Source organism: Ochotona princeps, chromosome 16 (assembly GCF_030435755.1).
Source record: "Ochotona princeps isolate mOchPri1 chromosome 16, mOchPri1.hap1, whole genome shotgun sequence".
Taxonomy (NCBI): Eukaryota; Metazoa; Chordata; class Mammalia; order Lagomorpha; family Ochotonidae; genus Ochotona; species Ochotona princeps.
In genome coordinates, this window is record NC_080847.1 from 28,104,398 (window position 1) to 28,128,140 (window position 23,743).

Consider the following 23,743-nt stretch of genomic DNA (forward strand, 5'->3'; position numbering starts at 1 on the left):
AACAATTGGCTGAAAAAAGACTGCAATTAGTATTTTAAGAATATTTGAAAACAATAGAAATAAATTTGATTTTGGTGAAAAAACTTTGAAATCCATGCCATTCATAATTTTATTTGACCTAAAATGCATTGTTGAGTACTTTAAAAAAAAGATTTTTTAATTTTTATTGCAAAGCCAGATATACAGAGAGGAGGAGAGATAGAGAGGAGGAGAGATAGAGAGGAAGATCTTCTGTCTGCTGATTCACATTCTAATTGGCCCAACAGCTGCAGCTGAGCCAATCCGAAGCCAGGAGCCAGGAGCTTCTTCCCGATCTCCCACATGGTTACAGGGTCCCAAGGCTTTGGACCGTCTCAGGCTGCTTTCCCAGGTCACAAGCAGTAAGCTGGATGGGAAGCAGAGCGGCTGGGATATGAACCAGAGCCCATATGGGATCTTGGCGAATGCAAGGCAAGGACTTTAGCCACTAGGCGTTCTGCACCGGGCCCTGTTTGTTTTGTTTTTTAATATTTATTTATTTATTTATTTGAAAGGCATATTTTGGAGAGAGAAAAGGAGAAAGTCTTCCATCCATTAGTCCCTTCACCAAATGGCTGCAATGGTCAGAGCTGAGTTGATCTGAAAACAGAAGTCAAGCATTTTTTTTTTTTAGATTTATTTTATTTTATTTTATTTTTACTGCAAAGTCAGATATACAGAGAGGAGGAGAGACAGAGAAGAAGATCTTCCGTCTGATGATTTACTTCCCAAGTGACTGCAACGGCCAGTGCTGTGTCGACCCAAAGCCAGGAGCCAGGAACTTCCTCCAGGTCTCCCGCGTGGGTGCAGGGTGTTGGGCCGTCCTTGACTGCTTTACCAGGCCACAGGCAGGGATCTAGATGGGAAGTGGAGCAGCCGGGATGTGAACCAGCGCCCATATGGGATCCCGGCGCAGGTGCAGGGCAAGGACTTTAGCCACTAGGCTACCGCACTGGGCCCTGCTTCTTTGTTTTTAATATTTAGTTACTTATTTGAAAGTTAGGGAGAGAGAGAGAGAGAGAGAGAAAATTTTTAAAAAGATTTATTTATTTTTTATTGCAAAGTCAGATATACAGAGAGGAGGAGAGAGAGAGAGGAAGATCTTCCTTCCGATGAGTCACTCCCCAAGTGACCGCAATGGCTGGTGCTGTGCCGATCCGAAGCCAGGAACCAGGAAACTCTTCCAGGTCTCCCACGTAGGTGCAGGGTCCCAAAGCATTTGGCCGTTCTCAACTGCCTTCCCAGGCCACAAGCAGGGAGCTGGATGAAAAGTGGAGCTGCCGGGATTAGAACCGGTGCCCATATGGAATCCGAGGGCGTTCAAGGCGAGAACTTCAGCCACTAGGCCACGCCGCCGGGCCAGAGAGAAATCTTCTATCCATTAGTCCACTCCACAAATTTCCACAACAGCCATGGCTGGGCCAGCTCAAAACCAGGAAGCAGGAATTTCATCCAAGTGTCCCATGCGGGAGCTAGGCCTTCTTCAGCTGTTTTCTTGGTACTCATATGGGATGTTGGTGCTGCAGGTGGCAGCTAAACCCACTGTGCCACAGCACCAGCCCCAAGTGGCTGGGTTTTTCATTCCCAGCTCTAGGTCCTGAATCCAATTGCTTGCTAACGTAGACACTAGAAGAAAGCTGTGATGCCTTATGGGACGGGGCTCGTGGCTTCACTCTGGTCCCATCGCGACCATTGCAGGTGTTTGGAGAGTGGATCAGCAGAAGGGAGTTCTGTCTATCTCAACCCTGAATGAATTAAAAAGAAAACAAAACAGAGAAGAAGAGAGAGAGAAGCATCATGTCATGGCAACATTTCTCCAAGTGCAAACAGTACAATTAATTTTGCTTGGGGGGATGGGAAGATCAGGGGGTCTGAGCTGAATCTTGCAAGAGAGAGACTGTATCTTGCATGATCAGGTAAAGTGGCTGAACAGAACACAAATGCGTAAGAGATTAAGTAGAATGACGGGATGGGGGACCCCACCATGTGGTGCTCAATACACCGGAAGTGGGAGGTGTCTGACGTTGGCTTGCCCTGTTATGCTGGTCAGGTCAAAGAGTTGGGCAGTAAGACTGGCCCTTCCTCACTGACCTTGACACTGTCTGGGCAGCTGGTGCGGAGTCTCAGGGTAAAGCCAAGATGGAGAGATGCTGTTCCTGTTAGCCATGTTGGAACCCTTGGGGCTGTCCCATGCCTGAAGCTGGGCCCACATCTGTTGAAGTCAGATGCAGAAAATCACTTGCGGCAGAAAACTCCCTACATGGTGGTGCCAGTTGCTTGTGCTTCTGCTGTGGCGCGTGGCTGAGAGCTCAAGTGTGGCCAAGGACTTAACCAAGGGAAGGGTCAACAGTGCCAGTGCTGGGTTCCCAAGCCCTGGGACTCGTTCAGCAGATCTACTCATACGAAGATGTGTGTGTGTGTGTGTGTGTGTGTGTGTGTGTGTGTGTGTGTGTACAAACGCTGTGGGGGGCGCTGGGGGTTTCCAAAGGGAGGGGGAGGATGCAGGCTCCTAACTACAGAGTCACAGACGGCCGCCTGCTGCTCTGTGGCTGGCAGGTCCTCAGCTTGCTCAGAGATGCCACCCTGAGCCACAGGATGCCCGTGTTGCTGCTGAGCATGTGTGCCAACATCCTCTCACAATTTCCAGAAGCCTTGCTGGAAGGTTCTGCTCATCAGCTCTGCAGGGGCAGCGGAGATCTGAACTCCCTGGTGACCCAGCAGGATGGCTCCCCTTGAAAGGGTGGGTGATCACTGCTTGGGCCCTTTCTGGAGATTGAATGTCCCATCTCTCCCTCTATGGCTGGGTCCTTTCCCCAGCTGGCTTCCAAGGTCGGCAACAGGCAGACAGGGACATGGGTCTGGGGAAGAGAAAGAAAGGGCAGATTGCTGAGTGTTCTTGCGCCTCAGTTTGCAGCTGCGTCCGTCGGTGTTCACAGGGTTCCAGGGCCTTTCAGGGGTGTCCAGGAGCTGAGAGTTCCGTAAAGCCCCCCAGCCCAGACCTTTCCTCTGGAGGTGTGCTATTTCTAGGAGTTGTCCAGGCAGCCTTTCCATCTGCAGCTACGGGATTAAACACAAGGGCCTTGGTCTACTTGGACAGGTAGAGGTGCCTAGGAGAGTTGACCTAAAGCTACATTTGAATTGATATTGAGGGAATATCAATTGTCCCAATCAGGATTTTCTCATTGTGATTCAGTAGGCTAAGCCACTGCTTTGAGCATCCACTATCCTGGTTCCAGCGCCCACTGCTCTGTCTGCTAATACACCCACAAAGACCCAGATGGATTGCTGGGCTCCTGCTTCAGCCTCACCTAGTCCTGGCTGTGGCAGCCACTTGGGGAGTGAGTCACAGGATCCATGTCTTATTGTCTCTGTGACTCTGCCTTTCACATGAGTAAGTTAAGCTTAAATACAAAAAGAAACACTATCCCAACAAATGCAAACTTGTAACACCTGTTGGGAACACATGAGTATTTGCTAGATTCCTTTTTGCATGTCAAAAAATATTTCCTGGGCCCAGTACAATAACCTAGTGGGTAAAGTCCTCACCTTACATGCTCCAGGATCCCATTCAGGTGCCGGTTCTAATCCCAGAGGCCCGTTTCCAATCCAGTTCTTTGCTTGTGGCCTGGGAAGGCAGTGGAGGATAGCCCAAAGCTTTGCAACCCTGCATCCACGTCGGAGACTTGGAAGAGGCTCCAGGCTCATAACTTCAGATTGGCTCAGCTCCAGTTGTTGCGGCCACTTGGGGGACTGAATCAGCAGACAGAAGATCTTCCTAAATGTCCTGAGGCAGGCATTGTGACTCAAAAGGCTAATCCTCCACCTGTTTGTGCTGGCATCCCATTTGGGAACCAGTTTGTATCCCAGCCATTCCACCCTAACCAGCTCCCTGATTATAGACTGGGAAAGCATGTGGGAGACCTGGAAGAAGCAGCTGGTTCCTGGCTTCAAATCAGCTCAGCTCAGCCATTGGGGCTATCTGAGGAGTGACCCAGTGGATGGAAGATCTTTCTGTCTCTCTTTCTGTAAATCTGCCTCCCATGAGTTCCATGGGGTTATGTGTTGCTTGCTGTCCTGTTGGTTTTTGGGAGGTCAGTTGATATCCCCAGAGGGGTCAGTGCCTCAACAGCCTCTTAGCTCAGGGCTTCTGGAAGCGCCTGGGTGAACAGCCAGCCAATGGTATGGCCCTGGGGGGTGGGATCCTGCCAGGGACACTAGGACAAGGGTGCCAGCCCACCTCACTGCTACTCAGGGCAGGCCAGGTCCTTCAGAGAACTAGCCTGACCCACTAGACTGGCAGGATTGCCACTGTCAGCCTGGGGCCTAACTTGAAGATGTAATTAAAATACTGAGGGTGAGGTGCAGGCATTCGGCCTAGGGTTTAGAGAAGGTGAAGATTCCCACACCTGGGGCCAGCTCTGGGGCTCAGCAGGATATGTTACCACCTGCCACACCAGCATCCCACATGTTGATTTGAGTCCTGGCCATGTTGCTTCCAATCTAGCTCCCTGATAATTTATCTGGAAAGCAGTCACCGAAGAAGGCCCAAGGGCTTGGGCCCCTACATCCATGTGGGTGACCCAGACGGAGTTCCAGCTCAGCCATTGCAGCCATTTGGGAAGTGAACCACCAGAAGGAAGATTAGCTCTCTCTCTCACTCTATTTCTCCATCTCTTGGAAACTCTTCCTTTCAAATAAATAATAATGATAATACAAAATTTTAAAACAATATATGCTCATAGGGCCAGTGTGGTAGCCTAGTGCCTAAAGTCCTTGCCCTGCACCTGCCCCGGGATCCCATATGGGCACCGATTCTAATCCCAGCAGCCCTGTTTCCCATCCAGCTCCCTGCTTGTGGCCTGGGAAAGCAGTCAAGGACCGCCCAAAGCCTTGGGACCCTGCACCCACTGGGAGACCTGGAGGAAGTTCCTGGCTCCTGGCTATGGATTGGCTCAGCTCCTGCCATTACGGCCACTTGGGGAGTGAATCATCAGACAGAAGATCTTCCTGTCTCTCCTCCTCTCTGTATATCTGACTTTCTAATGGAGATAAATAAATCTTTAAAAAACAAAACATGCCCACATCCTACATTGGCTCCAGGCATCTGCCAGTGTAGCCCCTGGGAGGCAGCAGATGACAGCTCAAGTACTTTGGTCCCTGCCACCTGTGTGGGAGAGCTGGATTGAGTTCCTGGCTCCAGACTTGCACAGGGCCTCAGGCCTTGTGGTTAGAGGGGACTGAATCAGCAAATGGGAACTCCTTCCTCTCTGACCTCTGTCTATTCATTTCTGAAATTAAAATAATAATAATAATACTTAATGTAGCTGCCCATTTTCAAAACAAAAGCAAACAGTTTCTGCCTCTCTTTGGAAAGGATTCTCTCTCTATCCTCTGCTCCCTGTCACCAGTGCCAACTCCCCATTAGCCCTTTGTGCCTCTGCCTAGCGGGCTCCAGAGCCACCTACTTGTCATCTCCCTGGAAAAGGGCAAATCAGGTGCTATGTATCAGGCTCCAGCCCTGACAACCCAAGATTCTGATCTAAGCTCTCCCACTTCCTCCCTGCTGGTGCCCCAACCAGACTGGGACCTTCCTGCCTCTACCCATCTGGAGTCCTGCCGTCTGTCCCATGGCTCATCACACATAGCACAGAGTTTGGGGGAAGAAAAAGTGTGCCCCCAAAGATATCTCATTCCTCAACATTGTTCTAAGTGCCTCACCAATTGGTCCGTGCCTCCCAGGCAGGTGCCGTTGTGTCCCCATTTCACATAAGAGGAAGTTGAAGCCTGCAGAGAGGGGGTGAGTTGCTGGGAGGCAGGCACGCCATATCACTAAAAGGAGTGCCTGGCCTGCATCCAACAGGCCCCTCACCTGTCCTTCCTTCCCCAGTGTGGCCCTGTCATCTGGCACCAGGTGTGGGAATTGGGAGTGAGAGCAGCTCTGTTTTTATTGGGAATGTGACCCTGGGCCAACCTTGTCTCCCACACAGGAGATTCCACATCTGGGGATGGCATCTGGCCTGTAATAGGCTAAGCTTCCCATGTGGGTGCTGGTTCATGTTTCAGCTGCTCCTCTTACCATCCAGCCCTCCTGCTGATATGCTTGGGAAAGATGCAGAGAATGGTGAAGACCTTGGACCCCTGTACCCACAGGGGCAACCCAGAAGAATCTCCTGACTCTGGGCTTTGAATGCCCCCAGTTCCAGATGTTGCCTGTGTTCCAGCTCCCTGACTGTGGCCTGGGAGAGCAATGAAAGATGGCCCAAGGCCTTGGGACCCTGCATGCACAAGGGAGACCTGGGAGAAGCTCCTGGATCCTAGCTTCGGATCAGCTCAACTCTTGCCATTGTGGTCATTTGTGGAGTGAACTAGCAGAGGAAAGATCTTGCTCTCCTCTCTCAGTATCTCTCCTTCTCTCTGTAAAATCTTCCTTTCAAGTAAAAATAAAGCTTTTTAAAAAAGAGAGGTGTGGGGGAGCTGGCATAATAGCCCAACTACCTTCATATACTGGCATCCATAGGGGCACCTGTTTATGTCCTGGCTGTTCCACTTCTCATCCAGATCCCTGCCTGTGGCCTGGGAAAGCATTGGAGGATAACCCAAGTCCTTGGGAACCTGTACCCACATAGAAGACCTGGAAGAAGTTCCTGGATTCTAGCTTTGACTGAGCTCTGGCCTTTGGCACTATTTGGGGAGTGAACTAGCAGATGGAGGATCTTTGTCTCTCCTCCGTAAATCTGCCTTTCCAATAAAAAAAATACATCTTAGAAGAGAGAGAGAGAGATTCTGCACTTTCTAATCCATGCCTGGGTCATCTCACAGGCCTTCCCTTCCAGGCTAAAGCCCTGAAGCCTGTGGTCCTGGTAAGATCTTTCATTTTCTGCCCTTGACAAATGGGCCCCCCAGGAACCCTTGCCTCCATCTCAGGGCTGGTGGCTCCACTCCCAAAGGCAGGAGCCGCCTGGAGGGCTGGCAGAAACTTTGCGAATCCTCCCCTGGCTCCCGCTGTGGCCTTGGCTCTGAGCAGGGGGCCAAAGGGCCTCTCCCAGTGGGTGCCGAGTCCCGAGTTGCCTTTGTCTGCTGCAGGAGGCCAGCCAGGCGGCTGCAGGCAGGCCCCTGCCCAGGCCTGGGAGATGGTGTTTTTTTTTTTTTTTTTTTTTTTTTTTCCTTCCCTGTGTGTTGCAGCTGGGACCGTTTATAATAGGAAAAAAAGAGAATGACCAGGCCAGCCGGCTGGGAAAGAAAGAGACTTAAAAAGAAAAGGGCTAGGCCTGTTCTTCTCCTGTGGAGGCTTTGGTTAGGCACAAAGTTTTAGTTCCTTTCTGAAAGGCGTTTGGGCTTTTGAAGTCCCCTGCGGGAGCTCCCTCTGGCCCCTGAGAAGCCAGGCCCTGGCATGTCCCGATGTGCACAACCAGGATGGGGCCAGGCCACTCAGGGGCGGCAGCAGGCCCTGAGAAATGTTGCCCCAGGCTGGGCCCACTGGGACTTGAGTTCCCCCGCCCGGCCCCCCTCCAGACTCCCATCCCAGGAGGGTTCCCCAACAACCCCCTGATTCCTGTAACCTCTCTCTGTGGCCTCTTGCCTGAATTTGCTCTACTCCCTCTGGCTTTGAACTCGGGCCCTGTGCCGGTTGGGCCAGAGGCTGGGAATACATCCCGATCTTCTCCATTCAGGGAGAGAACCAGAGCTTTCACAAAAGGAAGACTGAGGTAGAAGCAGGGCGGCCCAAAGCCACCCAGGCAACCTCAACCTGCCCAGTGGCTGCACCCAATCCTTGCGAATGAGCTTGCTTGCTGGTCAGCCTGCCCTTGACAAGGGCTCAGGCATCCCGTGACAGAAGGACCAACCACTCCAATCTAACTCTGATCAAGCACTGACTGCCAAAGCCTTGGCTCCTTCCGCACATCCTCAAGGCTGGTCACCATGGTGATTGTCTCTCCTCGCTCAGGATTGCCCTGTGCCTTGACATCACTCTCCTCTTGTGACGTTGCCTTGCCCAGGGGTATGGCTGGGCAGCTGTAAGAGTAAGAGCAGAATTCAGGTCTGTATGACTTGTTCTGTGGCAGATTTGTGCTACGGGGCAGCCTTATCGATCCAGTACCCTGCCTCTTACCTCTGGTCCTCATCTGCCAGCATCTACTGTAGTCACCACCATTCACTGGATAGGAAGCGGGCATACTGAGTAGGTACCACTCACTGGACAGGAGGTGGGCACCAGTGTGTGATCAGAATATGGAGCAAACTCTAGGGCTCTGTATTGAAAGACGTTTTTTAAAAACTTAAATGATCTGATTTAAAAAAAAAAGTTTAGTATTTTTTAAAAGTTTTATTTATTTGAAAGGCAGAGTTACAGAGAGAAAAAGGAGAAAGAGAAAATTTTCTGCCAGCTGGTTCATTCCCCAGATAGCTGCAGTGCCTGCACCTGTGCTGGTCTGAAGCTGGGCGCCAAGAGCTTCTCCTGGGTCTCCCATGTGAGTGAATGGGGCCCGAGCATTTGGGCCATCTTCCCCTGCTTTCCCAGGTGCATTAACAGGGAACTGGATGAAAAGTAGAGCAGCTAGGGGCCCGGCGTAATACCCTAGTGGCTAAAGTCCATGCCTTGAATATGCCAGGATCCCATATGGATGCAGGTTCTAATGCCAGTGGCCCTGCTTGCCATCCAACTCCCTGCTTGTGGCCTGGGAAAGCAATAAAGGATGGCCCAGGGCCTTGGGACCCTGCACCCACTGGAAGACCTAGAGGAAGTTCCTGGCTCCTGGCTTCGGATTGGCTCAGCTCTAGCCATTGCGGCTGCTTGGGGGAGTGAATCAGTGGATGGAAGACCTTTCTCTTTGTCTCTCCTCCTCTCTGTATATCTGACTTTCCAATAAAAATAATTCTTTTAAAAAAAAAAAAGTAGAGCAGATGGGACAGAAACCAGTACCCATACAGGATGCTAGTGCTACAGTAATGGCTTTGCCCACTGTGCCGCAGTAGCCACCCTCCTCCAAAAGGTTATTTGAGAGGGAGAGAGATCTCCTGTGTCAACCAAAATGCCTATGCTGGAGGGGTTGGGCTGAGATCAAAGCCAGAAGTGAGGCGGTCAATAGGAGTCTCTCCGGTTTGTGGCAGGGTCCCAGTGACTGCAGCTGCCTCCTGGGGTCTGCATTAGCAAGAAGCTGGAGTTAGGAGCTGGGGCTGGGAATCCTAGCATGGGACATAGGCTCTTCACTGCTATACCAAATGCCTGCATCCTGCAAGAGTTTTCAGTCTATACGGGCAGGCAGAACTTTCTCTCCATCGCTTCTTGCCTTCATGTGGCAAAGACTGACAGTACAGGGACATGCCTGGGTCCCTCTGTATGCAGCAGGGACAGAGCTGCCCTTGCTGTGTCCTGAGCATGGGCAGGGCAGGAGGTGTTAGCAGGGAGCAGTGTGGACTCCACCCTGACTGTCCCGTTTCCCTCCTTCCTGCTGTGGGCACGGTCTGTGCCCTGAGCAGGGACCACACATGCTGGTGTAGGGAGAACTCCATGGCATTTCTCCCAGGCCTACATACTAGCATGGTGAGGCGGGGAAGGAGGGCAGACACAGGAAAAATGCTAATATCCTTTTCTTCTTTTTTGCCATTTGGTCCTTTTTAGTGGATGATAACGGTCACAGCAGAGGTTGAAGGTGGTGAGGGTTTGCTGTTCCCCAATAGTCCGTGGTAGTAAGTCTTCCCCCAGATTCTGCCACACAGAGCTGAGGTGCGGAACAGTAGGTTAAGTTACTGCTGTGGCTCATGCTGGCATCCCATATTGGAGTCCCCGTTCCAAGTTCCGGCTGTTTAGCTTCTGATTCAGCTCCCAGCTAATGTGTCTAGGAAGGTGCGGCTGGGACCATTAGGATGGTCCAAGCACTGGCCACCCATGCAGAAGACCTGGATGGAGATTCTGGCTGCTGGCTTTGACCTGAAACAACCCTGGCTGCTGTGGTCATTTGGAGAGTGAACCAGTGGATGAAGGATCTCTCTCTCTCTTTCTCTGTTATTATGATTTTCAAATAAACACATAAATCTAAAAAACAAAAATTGCCAGGAGCTGGCATTGTGGCGTAGCTGATAAGACCACCACCTGCAATGCCTGCATCCCACATGGGCACAGGTTTGTGTTTCTGTTGTCAACCCCTGACCCAGGCCCCTGATGGTGGCTTGGGAAAAGCAGTGGAGAGAGGCTCAAGTGTTTGGGTACCTACAGCCATGTGAAAGACATAGATGAAGCTCCTGGCTTCAGTTTTGCCCAGCCCTGCCTGTTGTGGCTATTCAGGGAGTGAACCAGAAGATGGAAGATCCTTCTAACATTGATTTTCAAACTAAACAAATAAGTACATTTTTACCAAAAAAAAAAAAAAAATTTTCTGCCACATGCAGACAGTAAGCAGATACTCCATAGCAAAGCAGGACTACCTTCAAAACAGCACAGGCCCCCTGGCCAGCTTGGTCAGCTCCCCCAAGGGCTGTGCTCTCGGGTGATCTGACTGTGCCCAGCAGGACCAGCCCCTCCACATCCTGCAGCATCTCTTCGCCCTACCAGGCACCACGCAGTCAGAAATCTTCTCTAGTGGGAACTTGGAGGGCTCCTGCTGTGTGGGTGGGGTAGACCCCTGGATGTAGGCTGTCCCAGCTGTGCTGCTTCAGTCTAAGGAACTGGGGAGCCCAGTGGCTGCAGACCCCGAATGCCTGTTGTGTCACCAAGGAGAGGTTATTTCTAAATGCGCCGTATGGTTGGTATCCACTGGCTCTTTGGCAGCTGGCTGAGATCCTGATGTCCAAGGACTTGTGACCCTGACTGAGATGGCTGTGGAAGCTGCATGCTGGGAGCACTTTCCTGAGCGCTCCTGGGTAAAGCTTCCAACACTGGCTGTTCTATCACACTCCCAACCACTGGGGCCAATGCTGTGGCGCAATGGGTCACTTGGGATGCTAACACGCCTGGGAAAGCAGTGGGTGATGACCCAAGTGAGTACTTGGGTCCCTGCCATCTGTGTGGGAGATTCAGAAAGAGTTCCAGGCTCCTGGCTGCAGCCTGTCCCAGCCCTGGCAATTGTTGTCATTTGCAGAGTGAACCAGCAGATGGAAGATCTCTGTCTTTCCCTCACTCTGTCTCGCTGCCTTCCAAATACATACATACATGCATACATGCATAACTCTAAAAAAAAATCACATCTATCTTACGGAATTAAAAGATACTAGTTTAGCATTTTGCAAAGTGCTGCTGAAAGAGCCTTTAAATACAATTCCAGACACTGTAAGAGCAGCATCATCACCAACCGGACAGTCAGTGAACCCGAGGTGAGCTCCCTCAGGCTTGGTGTCCTGCTCTCTCAGAGCCGCTGGCGGTGAGGACTTGGGTGGAGGCTGTTGGGGCCAGAGCCAGGAGCTGTAGGCCTTCTCTGGGCTTGAGTCCACTGGGACCCTCCCACCAAGTTGGCTGCCTTGTGGGTGTTCCTTGCAAAGACTGCTGATGCTGGAAGAATTAAATAATTATAATAATGATGATAAAATAGACATGGCTTTCCCAGCTGAACAGAAACTGGAGAAGACAAGGAGGTTCCCACACCCGACTTATTGTTTTTGGCACCAGGCTCCCACGGCCCCGGGGAGGCAGCTGTCTGGACCCGCTGCTGGCCTCTGCGAGCTGTGGTCGTAGAGGGAGGGGGGGAGGCACAGTGGGGACCTCTGGGAATTTCCGAAGCCTCTGCAGGGTCTCTCTCCCCAAGAAGGCCAAGAGGAGAACTAAAAACCCTATTTTTCCCCCGCCTTCTCTTCTGAATCTTCAGGAACTCTGAGACCATGTCCTTGTAAGCTGCAAAGAATGGTGCAAAGGGAGGGAAGACCCAGACTGGAGGTGGGGTGGGCGCCTGCATGGTTGTGGTGCCAGGGCCAACCAGGGGCAGGATCCTTGCTCCGTCAGGTCCCCCAAGGGGAACTTAGATATCACAAACTAAGGTATCCTGAAAGAAAGCAACACCTGTTTTATCTTTTTAGAGAATTATTTACTTGAAAAGTAGAGTTAGAAAGAGTTGGGGAGAAAAAGAGAGATTGATTTTGTATCTGCTGATTCACTCCCCTCATAGCCACAACAGCCAGGGCTGTGCCAGTCCCAAGCCAAGAATCAGGATATTCTAGGTCTCCTATGTGGGTGCAAGGACCCAAGGACTTGGGCCACCTACTGCTGCTTTTCCAGGCCATTAGCACGGAGCTGGACCAAAAGTGAGGCAACCAGGACACAAACCAGTGAGTATATGAGTGGCAGGTTGAGACCTTACCCGCTATGCCACAGTGCCAGCCCAGCAATGCCTTTCTCCTGCACCTATGGCAGCTAGAAGTCAGGGGTATGTCCATGTCAAGGGAATCCCGGGGAAAGGAAGAGCTCTGCCATTGTGTGAGTGTGACTGACAGGTGAGGGTGACACATACCAAAGGCAGGGAGGAGACAGGAGGCTCCAGACCTGCTGTCTGCCAAACTTACCCTAGGCCAGACACACAGCCCTCATGAACATGGGACCTTCATAGCGCCACTGGAGCCACACTACCTGTATTCCCATTTTGCAAGGAATTTGCTTGGGATTCTCCAACTTGGGAGGCTGTTGGAAAACATATCGAAATGGCTCCCAAGCCTAACTAGGACAGTTTCAGTCCTTTTCATTGAGCTGCGATAACTTCCCCTTCTACCATTCAGCTCTTTCGTACCCCAGGCCCTTTGCACACCGTGTCCATGTTTATGGAAACTCAGTCTTTGAATCTTTTCTTGCCTCCCTCCCTCCCTCTTCCTTCTTCAAGCTCTTGGCCAGACCTCCACTGGGACCCTCTGAGTTTTGGCTTCATTTATGCTATAGCTTTGCTACTCAGGATTGATCAAAACTGTGGTGAAACAGTCATTTGTGTGACCATTTAAGAAGGTCCAGCCCACGCTCCAGGGACCAAGGCTGAGTAGGAAGCTGGGCTTCTTGTTCATGGTGTTACCCTCCGTCTTGGCACACAGTAGGCACAAAATCTATAGATGTGTTAATAAACCAACAGAGGAACATGCTTATTTCCTGGAGGAGGGAGACTGGGGGAGGAGGCTCAGTGTTTAGATAGCTGCAGGTTCTCCCCATTCCAGCACTAGGGCTAAGCACAAATAACGAAAACCCAATGTTACTGATTCCAGATTGCACATCCAGTTGACACATTATGGGTTCTGCATCCGTGCAGTCCAGCTACCTCGGATGGAAAACACAAAGACACATGTAGTGAACATGTACCAATTTTTTTCCCCTTGTCATTATTCCCTAAACACAGTGGTCTAACAACTATTTATGTGGCATTTACCTTGTATTACTAGTGTAAGCCGTGCAGAAATGGCTTCAACTATATAGGGGATGTGCAGGGTGATATGCAAATATTACACCATTTCGTATTCTTGTAAGGAACTTGAGCACTGTCAATTCTAGAAACTGGGAGGGCTCTTGGAAGCAATCCACCTGCTGCAGGGGGCGTGGCTGTGGTTACTACGTGCGTGCGTAGCATGGAGTAGGGGGCAGCTTCAGGGTACCAGCTTGTAGACTGCAGGAGGAAATTCACCCTAGCTAACTTTACTGTCCCATCTCAGTTTTTGTTCTCGGGACCCTCCTGGCTCCACCAGAGTGCTCACCATGGTGGCCTGCTGCTTCTTGGAAATTCACGGAAGCCTTACACGCTGCACGCCCAGGGATTGCAGCCTTAAGGAGCGCTGGCAAGTGGCAAGGGAAAGGCAGCACACGGGACAGGTGATTCCTGCGCCACCCACCAAGGGACTTGGGAGGAAGCTCATCTGTGTGTGCAAGCTTTTATTCATTCTCAGAAACATCCTCTTGTAATTTCTCTTGCGTGTATGATGGTGGCTCCTGACTGCTTACAGCCGGTTTCCCCCACTGTCCTCCCAGCCGGGAAGGCTCAGCTGACCGCTGCGAGCAGAAGGGCCTTTCTCACGGCTCGGGTGGGGATGTGTGGGAGTGACCACACGCCAAGAGCAGACAGCCGGCAGGTGCGGGTGTGAAACGCCACCTGAAAATGACCTTTTTCTGGTCCAAGGTCACCAGGCTGGTGAGAAGCAAGATCCAGGCTTCACGGGTGCCCCCTGAGACCCTTGTAGTCTGAGCTCAGCCCGGGATCCGGAGGCGGGAGGGGGCGGGGAAGGTGAGGGACGCGACTGGCTGTTGGCTGAGCTCAGATTTTTTTTTTCCCGCCCCTTAAAAACGTCTTTTTCTGGAAGGAGTTAAAAATGAAACATGCTCCACAGGAAGCCGTCCCAGCTGAGGCGGGGACCAGGTCCAGCTCCGTCTGTACCCAGACTGCCGCTGGGCCGGGTGGCCTTGCTTTGCGGTGGGGGTGGGACAGGGAGCAGGGGTAGCGACCAGATGCGAATGTGCGTGGCGGAGACGGAGGGGGAGGGGTCCGGGAAACTTTGCGCGCTGCCCGGGGACCCGTGGCTTTGCGGGGCCCTTTCCATCCCGTTGGCTCCACCTCCGGCCTCCTGCGGCTCCCCGAGGGTGGAAAAGGGCAGCGCCGCGGGCGTCCCCCAGTTCTCTCCGCCCGGTGACCCCTCCTTTCGTCCGGCGCGCCCCTTCCCCACCGCGCTCCTTTTGTCCACCCCCTCTCTGTCCCGGCTCCCAGCTGGGCGGGACCCGCCGTCTCCAGCCCCCCAGAGGGCTAGGGCGGGCGAGCGGAGGGGGGAGGCGGGTTGGTCTCCGCCCCCTCCCCCTAGGAGAGGCGGCCCGCGGCGGGGGCACCCCGGAGCCGAGGCCAATCGCCCCCTCCCCCAGCGTGTGCCATCTGCCGCCTGTCAGCCTCTCTCCGCGGGCCTCGATCCCAGGCGCCGGCGGGGGTGGGGGGAGCGGCTGCCTCGGCCCCTCCTTCCTGGCTCCTTCCCGGCGCCTCGCGGCCTCTGCCCTCGCTTTGGCCCTGGACACCCCCTTTCAGCCTAACCCCAGCCACTGCTGCGCCGTGGGGAGGCAGCGCTCATTTCCCCGGGGGGTCTGGGCTGTTGGCCACCCTGGGACGCACGAGCCGGGGACAGCGGTGGTGGGTGGCAGCCCAGACGCGGCCAGGGGGCGGTCCCCAAGGCCAGGGTCCTAGTTAAGACGAGTCCCTGCCCTGGCCCGAGACCTTCCCGCGTCAGAGTGGTGGCCCCGGCGTTGCGTGTCGCCGGTCCCCCGCTTCCACCTTAGAGCCGGTCATGGGGCGCGCGCGCTGCCCCCCCTCGCCTCGGGCCTTTCTCCGCAGCCACCGGCCCGCGCTCCCCAGCCGCAGGGGTGCGGGGGTGGCATCCACCTCGGCAATCAGCCCAGCACGGGGTTGGCGAGCAGGGCCCGGCGGGACCAAGCAGCGAGCCGAGGGGGGGGCGCAGGCCCCGGCTGGCGGGCGGGCTGGGGAGCTGCGGGGCGCGGGCACCCTGCTTGGGGTGGGCGCCGCTGCCCGGCCCGGCTCGGCGCTGCTCGCGGCGGGCAGCGGGTTTTTCCGTGAAAGGTTGCCCTGGGTAACTCGTCTCCGTGGGGACACAGCCCTCCCTCTCCAAGTGGCAACTTATCGATCCGCGAGATTGATAACCCCCAGCGCCGCGCCGCGCACCCGCTTCGCTCTCCCAGCGCAGGGTCGCAAGGGCCCGAGGTGGCGCCATCGGCCCCGAGGAGGGGGCAGGTGAGCGGACCCCTCCGCAACCGGGAGACGCCGCCTGGCGGGCCGAGGCGGGGAGGCCTCGCAAGAAGTTTGGGAAAGACGTTCATTGAACCTGAGCCCTTCCGGGGTCCTGCTAGGGGACCCGAGCCGCTAGGGGGGCTCCAGGGCTGCAGGAAGCGCGGCGCCACCTGGTGGTGGGGGCAAAACTTTGTAAAAAGTAGGAGTTGACTACCATTGTCAACCCTGAGCAGGAGGGGGTGCTACCGCAACATTTTGGGGGTGAGGTAGGTAGAAAGTGCGCACCGGCCGTGAGAACCCTACAAAGGCTAGTGTTTGGGGCGGGGGAGGCGGCTCGCGCACACGGCAATCCCTGGGGTGGAGGAGTCTGTGGGACGTGGGCAGGGGTGGTCGTCGAACACAGACCGGAGGACAGAATAGCAGCTGCAAGAGGCCTGGTCAGGCCCCGGGAGGGTTGTGGTGCGTGGGGTGGGCACTAAGAGGGCACCCATCTTAAAAGGTTCCTACACTTTGTTCCTACACTTTGTGCAGTTTGCGTGGGCCCGGTGCTGTTCCCTCTTCCCGTCCCTGGCGCCGAGGCCGGGGTCCCGCGTGTGGCTGCGGTGCCCGCGCCTGTGCCTGCCGCTGCCGCCGCGGTCCGGGTTTTGCGGGCGGCCGGAGCTGTATTTCCAGCGCTGTCCATCGCTCGGTGCTGTTGGCCCTCTCTCCGTCTGATCCGAGCCGGAGCAGTGCGGGGCGCCCCACGGGATCAGAGCGCTCCCCCGCCGGGACTCCGCTCCTCACATCCTCCTGCTGGGACCCGGCTACATTTCCAGCCAAGCCTGGCTTTATTATGTGTCTCTGCAGTGCAGCCCCAGCAGCCGGATCGGGAGGAGGAGAGCCAGCGACCACAAAGAAGACAGGAGCGCGAGGGAGGCTGGCGGGCGGGCCGGCGCCGGCTGGAGCGCGGAGGAGCCGGGGCGCAGCCGCCGCCGCCGCTGCCCGGGAGGACGGGAGCCCGGCCGCTGCCGCCAGCTCGTCCTCCTCCTCCTCCTCCGCCACCGCGGCCGCCGCCTCCCCCCTCCCCGAGCCCCTGGCCCATGGAGGCAGCTAGCGGGGCCGGAGACTTGGCACCGGCCTGCAGATCGGCTGCGCGCCGCGCGCTGAGCACCGCAGCCCGAGGGCAGGCAGCGGCGGCCCGGCGCACGGGCTGAGCGATGCCTGGGGCACGGGCGCGCCTGCCTGCGGCTGCCTGAGCGCCCCCGCACGCCCCTTCCTCCGCTGGGGGGCCGGCGCCGGACCGAGGCGAGAACCAGAGAAGGGGGCGTGAGCCGGGGGCCCCGAGCTGCGGCTTGGGAGCCGCTGCGGCAGCTTCGAACCCCCCTCCAACTAGGCTGAGTTGAGGGACTCCCCCCGCAACCCACCGTCGCTATCTATCACAATTTCCAAACCAGGCGTTTGGGCATTTTTGAGCCATTGCCATTAATATTTATTATTATTATTATTATTGTTTTTGCGTTTGCGGAAGGGGATAATCTTGAGGCTTTTTTTCTTTCGAGGGGTACCGAGCTCCCGGTCTCCATTACCCCTGAGACCCCTTCGACTCCAGCCCCGTTCCCTCTCCTCAGATGGGTTCATTGTGAGCTCCGCAGCGGGCTGCGTGGCCGGACGCCTGCAAACTTTGCACAAAAATCCGGCAAGGGGCGGAGGAGGAGAAGGAGGAGGGCGAGGGTGGCGGTGGGGTGGGGGAGGGAGGGAGGGGGCCGCAGGGGCCGGGGGCCGGCGGGGGGTGGGGAGGAGGAGGGGGGCGGCTTTTTTTTTTTTTTTTTTTTTGCATAACTCGGCTCGGCCGAGTGGCCTCCGGACTCCCCGCGCCGCTGGGACCGCTGCTGGGACCGGGAGCCCCCGGCTGCCGCATTGCAACAGGCAGGGCCCCGGCGCGCCCCCCGGGCCTCCCCCCGCCCCCGAGCGGCCTCAGCCGTCCCGGGCCGCCCCCCCAAGGGAGGCCGCCTCGGACCAGCGGTCCGCTCCCCTCAGCCGCCGACCCGGCTGCAAAAAAAAAAGTTTCCGAGAGGCAGGCGGAGGAGAAGGGGGAGAAGGGCGGCCCGGAGCGGCGGGGGGCGGCGGGGGGAGCCGGCCGCGCAGGGCGACGGAGCGCCCGGAGACCCGGACATGTCCAGGCGGAAGCAGGCGAAGCCGCGCTCGGTGAAAGGTGAGCGAGCGAGGCCCGGCGGAGGCGCGAGCGAGCGAGCGGGTGGGGAGGGAGGGAGCGAGGGAGGAGGGACCGGCGAGCGGGCGGGCGGCCGGGGACCGCGCGAGCGAGCCGAGAGGAGGAGGCGGAGGCGGAGGAGGGGGAGGAGGAGGCCAGGCGCGGGAGGCGGAGGCGGCTAAGGGGGACACGCTGCGGACACCCTACCCGCCGGGACCCTGGGCCCGGGCGCCGCAGCCGCCGGGGACCCGGGCCTGGGGGCGCCGCCAGGGGCTCGCGCCGCTCCCTCCGTGCGGGCCCGGGACCCGCGTGGCCAATCAAGGGGTGCGGGCCCGACTTGGCGGGGATTGCGAATCGCGGCGGCGGGAGGAAGGAAGAGGCTGCTAGGACGGGCGCCGGGGAGGCCGCCGCAGCTCCGGGGTCGCCCTTGCCGGCCCCGGGCCTCGCCGGCTGTCTCCGGCCCTCGTCTGGTTCCTCGGGACGCGAGCGCGGCGGTCGCGGTTTGCGCGCGTCCTGGATTCCGTGCCCGGTCTCCGGCCGCCCGGCGCCCCCTCCCAGGCCGCGCTCCGGGCCTGAGCCAGGGCCCCCGCACTTCCTGCTTGCCTCCTCAGCCGAGGCCAACCGGGCAGGGAGCCTCCTGCAGGAGTTCATTGTCTGCGCCGCGCCGGCGGGACAAGGGTCTCCAGGGGAGCGCTGGGGCCGCCGTGCGCGCGCTTCCGCGCCGAGTCCAGGGGACTGGTCCCTTGGCGCTCGCGCGCTGGACACTCCGGCCGCCTTCCTGTGGCGGGTCCCTGGGGTGCGCACGTTTTTGCGGAGACAGAAAAGCGCACGCAGCCCTCCCCTCCCTGTTTCCGTGCTTTCCATTTCCCCTGCGGGCCCCCGGCTCCAGCGGACCCCTTGGGAGTAGACGCCCCGGGGAGAGGCCGCGCAGCCCCACCCCTGACCTTCCCTCCCCGGCTGACTGGCCTCTTCGGGCCTTGCCTACGGCTTTGTCCCTACTCCTGCCCCCCTCCAGTGGGTGCGCGGCCGCCCCGCCGCGCTGGGGGACGGTCGGGGAGCCCCAGGCCGAGAGCGGCTGTGTCTCTGGAGCCAGAAGTCCCGAGGCCCTAGTCCTCTCCACTCTTCTGGTGACCTCTGGCCGCAGCCCAGTTCTGCTCTGAAAAGTTCATTTCCTGGATGCCTGCGCGGGAAGGCGCTGGGGCCCCGCTCCCTTCCTGCCTTGCTTGCTCCGGCCTGGAACGGCTGTGCCTGAGTCTGGCAGACCGGGTGCCGAGATACCCGCCATGTCCTTCTGGAGTCCCGGGCGAGCTATGGGCCTGGGCTGCGGAGACCCTCCCTTGTCACCTTGGAACGGCTCAAGGCAGACTTGCTCCCGCACCTCTTTCCTTGAGAGAAGTTGCTTATGGTCCCTTATCCTGGCCACCAGCCCAGTCTCGGATAGCCTTGTTTGCAGCACAGAAACGGGGCACCCAGCGTGTCTGATGGACACCTCTCGATCTCCACACCCCTACTCCCCAGCTGACAAGGGGGACCGTATTCGTCCTCTGGCCTTGAGAAAACTGCTAGCGAGCATATTTGGTTGCAGTTGGAATTTCACATTGGCAGAACCCTTGTCCTTCCTGTCAGGTAGTTGTTTTTGAATGAAATGTTACATGCAGGGGAGGTTTTTTCTAAGGATGTACAGCGTGCTTACCTGTGACCCTGATCCGGGTCTCCCAACCTCCCGCACTGGGAGACCACAAACCGTGGAAGGCTTTGTGGAGATCCAATGCATGATTTGCCCGAACCTCAGTGTCTAAGACCCACACGAATGGGTCTCGGAGAGACAACGGAATGGGTGTTCCACTAAAAGTGACTTTTCAGGAGGGGCCCCAAATGTGTGTGAGTGTACCTGCGCCATGCTAGCTAGCCAGGTGGGAACCAGCAAGGTGGGAACCAGGCGTGTGTAGGCATTTGGGGAAGCGTTCTGAACATCAGTCATGTGGAGGGAGCCTGTGGGTGCCATGGGGCCCCGGCCCCCAAGTTGTCATCAGAGTGACTGCAACCTTCCTCTGCCAAACCATTTTACCTTTGATGCGATTTCTTAGTGTGAACAAGGTGGCACTGGGGCCACTGTTGAGGGAAGAGAGGAGATAATTTGAATAGATAAGAGTTGCAGCAGGTAAAGGATTTATTGCTTTTCAAGCACTGCCCTTTTCTTCCGAGCGATAATCAGAAGTAGACGCTGTAGTGTGGACAGCTGCACACCAAGTGTTTGAGACGGCAAGGTCGCCACCTTTAAAGATGCTTGAAGGTGCTTCTCACGGAGCAGCGGTGCCTTTTCCATTTTGTTTTATTTTGTTTTGCCGCCACTGCTGTGTGTCAGCACTGATGGAGCGGCGTCTCGGACTTCCCGCCCCACGCGCTCTGCTCTGAAGGTCTCCTGACTGTAATCCGTCATTGATCTTGAAAATGTGCAACCCCATCGCAGGAGCAAAACACAGAAAAAGAACCATTTCCAAGGGATGCCCTGAAAAGTGTGGTTTGAAAGCACAGGTATGGCTGCTGTGAAAACCCAGCAGCCCTCCCCTGGGGGTCCTCTTCCCACTCCTGGTGGCAGCCGCTTTTCTGGAGTGGGGTCACTTGTACCCTTGGGATGGTTATCCTTTAGAGAGCCCAGCTTGGGCAGGACACCAGTAATTTGGGAAGGGGACCAGGGCAGGAGGGAGAAGAGCCTCAGTGGTTTTCAGTGATGTTGGGGGAAAAAAACACCAACAAAAATCCAACAAACCCATGAGTGTCACAGAAGTCCCATTTTTCTGGCCAATTCTTCCCCCCTCGCCTTTCCCCGCTTTTGTTTCCTGGTGGTGTGGTGTGGTTGTTGCAATGCTTGCTTCCCTGTGATTCTGGCCTCATTCTCAAGGCTGTTCTGCACTCACCGATGTTATTTCAGCGGCTGGTAACGTCAGGCGGTTTGGTAAAGATTGCTCGGCCAGTTCCCTCTGTCACTCATGCCTTTCCTGGGTGGCTCGCTCACAGGTATCTGGAAAAATGAATACCTGCTCTTTTTTTCCCTTTTCAGCTTCTGCTTAAAACTTTGGGATGATTTGTAATACTGTTGCTTTTTTTTTTCTCTAAATCTATGAACTGTATGTTAATTACAGTTCTTGATGTTAATTAGCAACCTGACTATATCCATGCACCACCCCTCTCTTAACCCCAACATCCAAAACTATCTCCTGTGACTTCTTTATGCACCCCCTTCTTTGTCTTCCTTCTGTTGCCAGCCTGTAGCTCCCCAAAAGTCTGTCTGATAAATTTGGTGGCCTGGGGCCTCGGGAGCACCAGTTGGTCATTGCGTGTGTTCCCATGGAAATAATGGAGATGTAATACATAGAGGTTACAGGTTTCTCTGTTCAGCCGAGACCACATACAAGTGTAAATTGTCGAGGTTGGTTTGGTTAAATGTACACAATGTGGTAAGAGAGTAAAGCAAATCTTTTGTAGGATCTCTAGCTTTCTGTGTGGATTGGGGTAGCTGACATTTAATCCTAATATTTGGTCCCTTCTCCCCCTCAATGAAGTTACCGATTCCCAGCTTTGGAAGGCTTGTTTTATTCTAGAAAACATCCTTTATGTGTAGTAATTGCTGTTTAGATTCTTACACCTGTTTCCTTCCAAAACTTAATAAGCAATAAAATAACTGTTCCTGTGGCAGGGGACTCCCGCTAACTGTGTAGCCAGAAGGGGCCTCGTGCGCAGTAATACTCAAAGGTGCAAAATGCTGGCGACTTGGCCATCCTGAAGTCATCTCGGAGAAGCTGCCAGCCCTGGTGATGGTGTGGCATGGTGTAGCGTGCCAGCGGGAGAAGAGGGGCACCAGGCGCACAGCATCCTGAGCAGGGTGTTCCTTGCTGGAGACAGAAGGCTGGGGCTGTGGTTCAGCTACGTAGAAAGTTGCAATAATTGCTGTATCGGTAGCCAGTTCTTGGGCTCGTGGCTGTGGAATTCTTCCCCTGATGTAGGATTTAATAGTCTGGCAATTAGATGCATTGATTTCTCCTAACTGTTCATTTGGATGTGTAAACGCAAAGTAGCCCACCACTGAGGTCGCCTAGCTCTTTGAAAGAAGCCGATTTAGGTGGCGTGTTAGTGGTGGGAGAACAGGAGTTTTTAACGCAGTGTGGGGACCTGTTCCCTTTTCTTTGGAGCTTTTAGTCCGTTGTGTGGCACGATATAAGGAGGCGTCTGGTGGGCACAGGCTTATTTTCCCAGGCCGGTCCTTGTCCAGGAATCCCCCGTTGAGAGACTGACCTCAGTTGCCCTTTGTGGGCATGTGATTGGAGAGGCAGGTCACAGGACATTGTGGCTTTGTATCCCTCCTTTACGTTAGTGTGGGCCACCTGGGCCAGTGGGTGTGTCAGGCTGTGGCTAGGTGTGGGGTGTAGTTTCTCCAAGCCCTTGGAAGGCTGGTGACTGTGTGTCTGCAGTGGCAGGGAAGTGTTGTAGACCATGAATTTCCTTGAACTTGAGCCCTCCACCTTCCTGTAGCTTTCTTCATGTCACAGGCTTGGCATAGGTAGGCACCCACAGGTGTCCCAGCAGTGAGAAGACAGAGGATGCCCACGTATCCTGATTACCACTGGTTTCTTTTTTTTTAAAAAATAAGATTTATTTTATTTTTATCCGAAAGATGTATAGAGAGGAAGGGATACAGAGAGGAAAATCTTCTGTGCGATGATTCACTTCCCACGTGTTTTCAACAGTCAGAGCTGAGCTGATCTGAAGCCAGCAGCCTGGAGCCTCTTCCAGGTCTCCCACAGAGGTGCAGGATCCCAAGGCTCTGGGCCATCCTCAACTGCTTTCCCAGGCCACAAGCAGGGAGCTGGATGGGAAGTGGGGCCACTGGGACTAAAACCGGCGCCCATATGGGATCCCGGTGTGTGCAAGGCGAGGACTTCAGCCGCTAGGTTACCGCACCAGGCCCTACCCCTTGGTTTTGCCTAGGTGGGTGAGTGGGTAGAGTTACCTGTTTGGCAGAGGTGAAGTAGGCTTGTTGGGAGCTGTGGATTAAGCTACTGCGTGGCATCATGACATCCCATAGCTTGCATCCTGTAAATGAAGTGTTAGGGATTCAGACCCAGCACCTCTGCTTCTGATCTAGTTTTCTGCTGATGCATCCTGGGAGACAGCAAATGACAGCTAAAGTACTTGCGTCTCTGTCATCCATGGGGGAGAGCCAGAGGAAGTTCTTGGCTCCTGGCTTTGGCCTGACCTGGGCGTTGCTGATCTGAACATTTTGGAGGGTAAACCAGTGAAGGTAAGACTCTCTTGCTGAGCTCATCTTTGCTGGAGCCCTGGCTGTAGCAATCCCAGCTCTGGCCATGGCACACTGGTGTTTTCAGAGTGTTACCTTCGTGTCCGGAGAACGTTTGGGATCCACAGCAGGCCTCCTTCATAGCTGTGGGTGTGGGGAACTTACGGCCACCAGGGGATATCTGGAAAACTCACTGGTCTCCCCCTGCCTGTGGCTGGCTGGGAAAACCCCAAGATGCCTTGGTTGGTGAGGTTGACAATTTGTGCAAGTTCTTTGAGCTTCCCAGGGCATCTTGTGCCTAGACACATTAGCTGGTAATCAGAATTGCTTTGCAGCTGCTATGGGCCCACCAAGATGCCTGGATTGGTTATCTCTTGCTTGAAGTTTACTGTGCTGGTTGTCAGCTTCCCTCAGCCTCTGTGGGCGAAGGAAACTTTTGATTCATAGCTTACCTGCCAAGATCTGTGGCAGTCAACGATTGGGGTTGTACACTCAGTAAATAAAAATACTTTACCCCTTTCAAGGAGCGCCAATTAGCTGATTGCTCCGTGCGGCTGCCTTTAAGAGGAG

General features: G+C 55.4%; 1 protein-coding gene across 2 annotated transcripts in view; it reads left to right on the forward strand.

Annotated features, from left to right (window-relative positions):
• Positions 1 to 23,743, forward strand: part of ZNF423 (zinc finger protein 423) — a 399,039-nt gene that overhangs the window by 80,393 nt on the left and 294,903 nt on the right. The window contains exon 1 of one of the 2 annotated variants that reach the window (XM_058674443.1): positions 17,480 to 17,880. The exons of the other annotated variant lie outside the window; for it this stretch is intronic. Coding sequence (XP_058530426.1) covers positions 17,841 to 17,880 — 40 coding nt within the window. The 5' untranslated portion in view covers positions 17,480 to 17,840. Of the gene's footprint in view, positions 1 to 17,479; positions 17,881 to 23,743 lie in introns of those variants that run through there. 2 annotated transcript variants of the gene reach the window in all.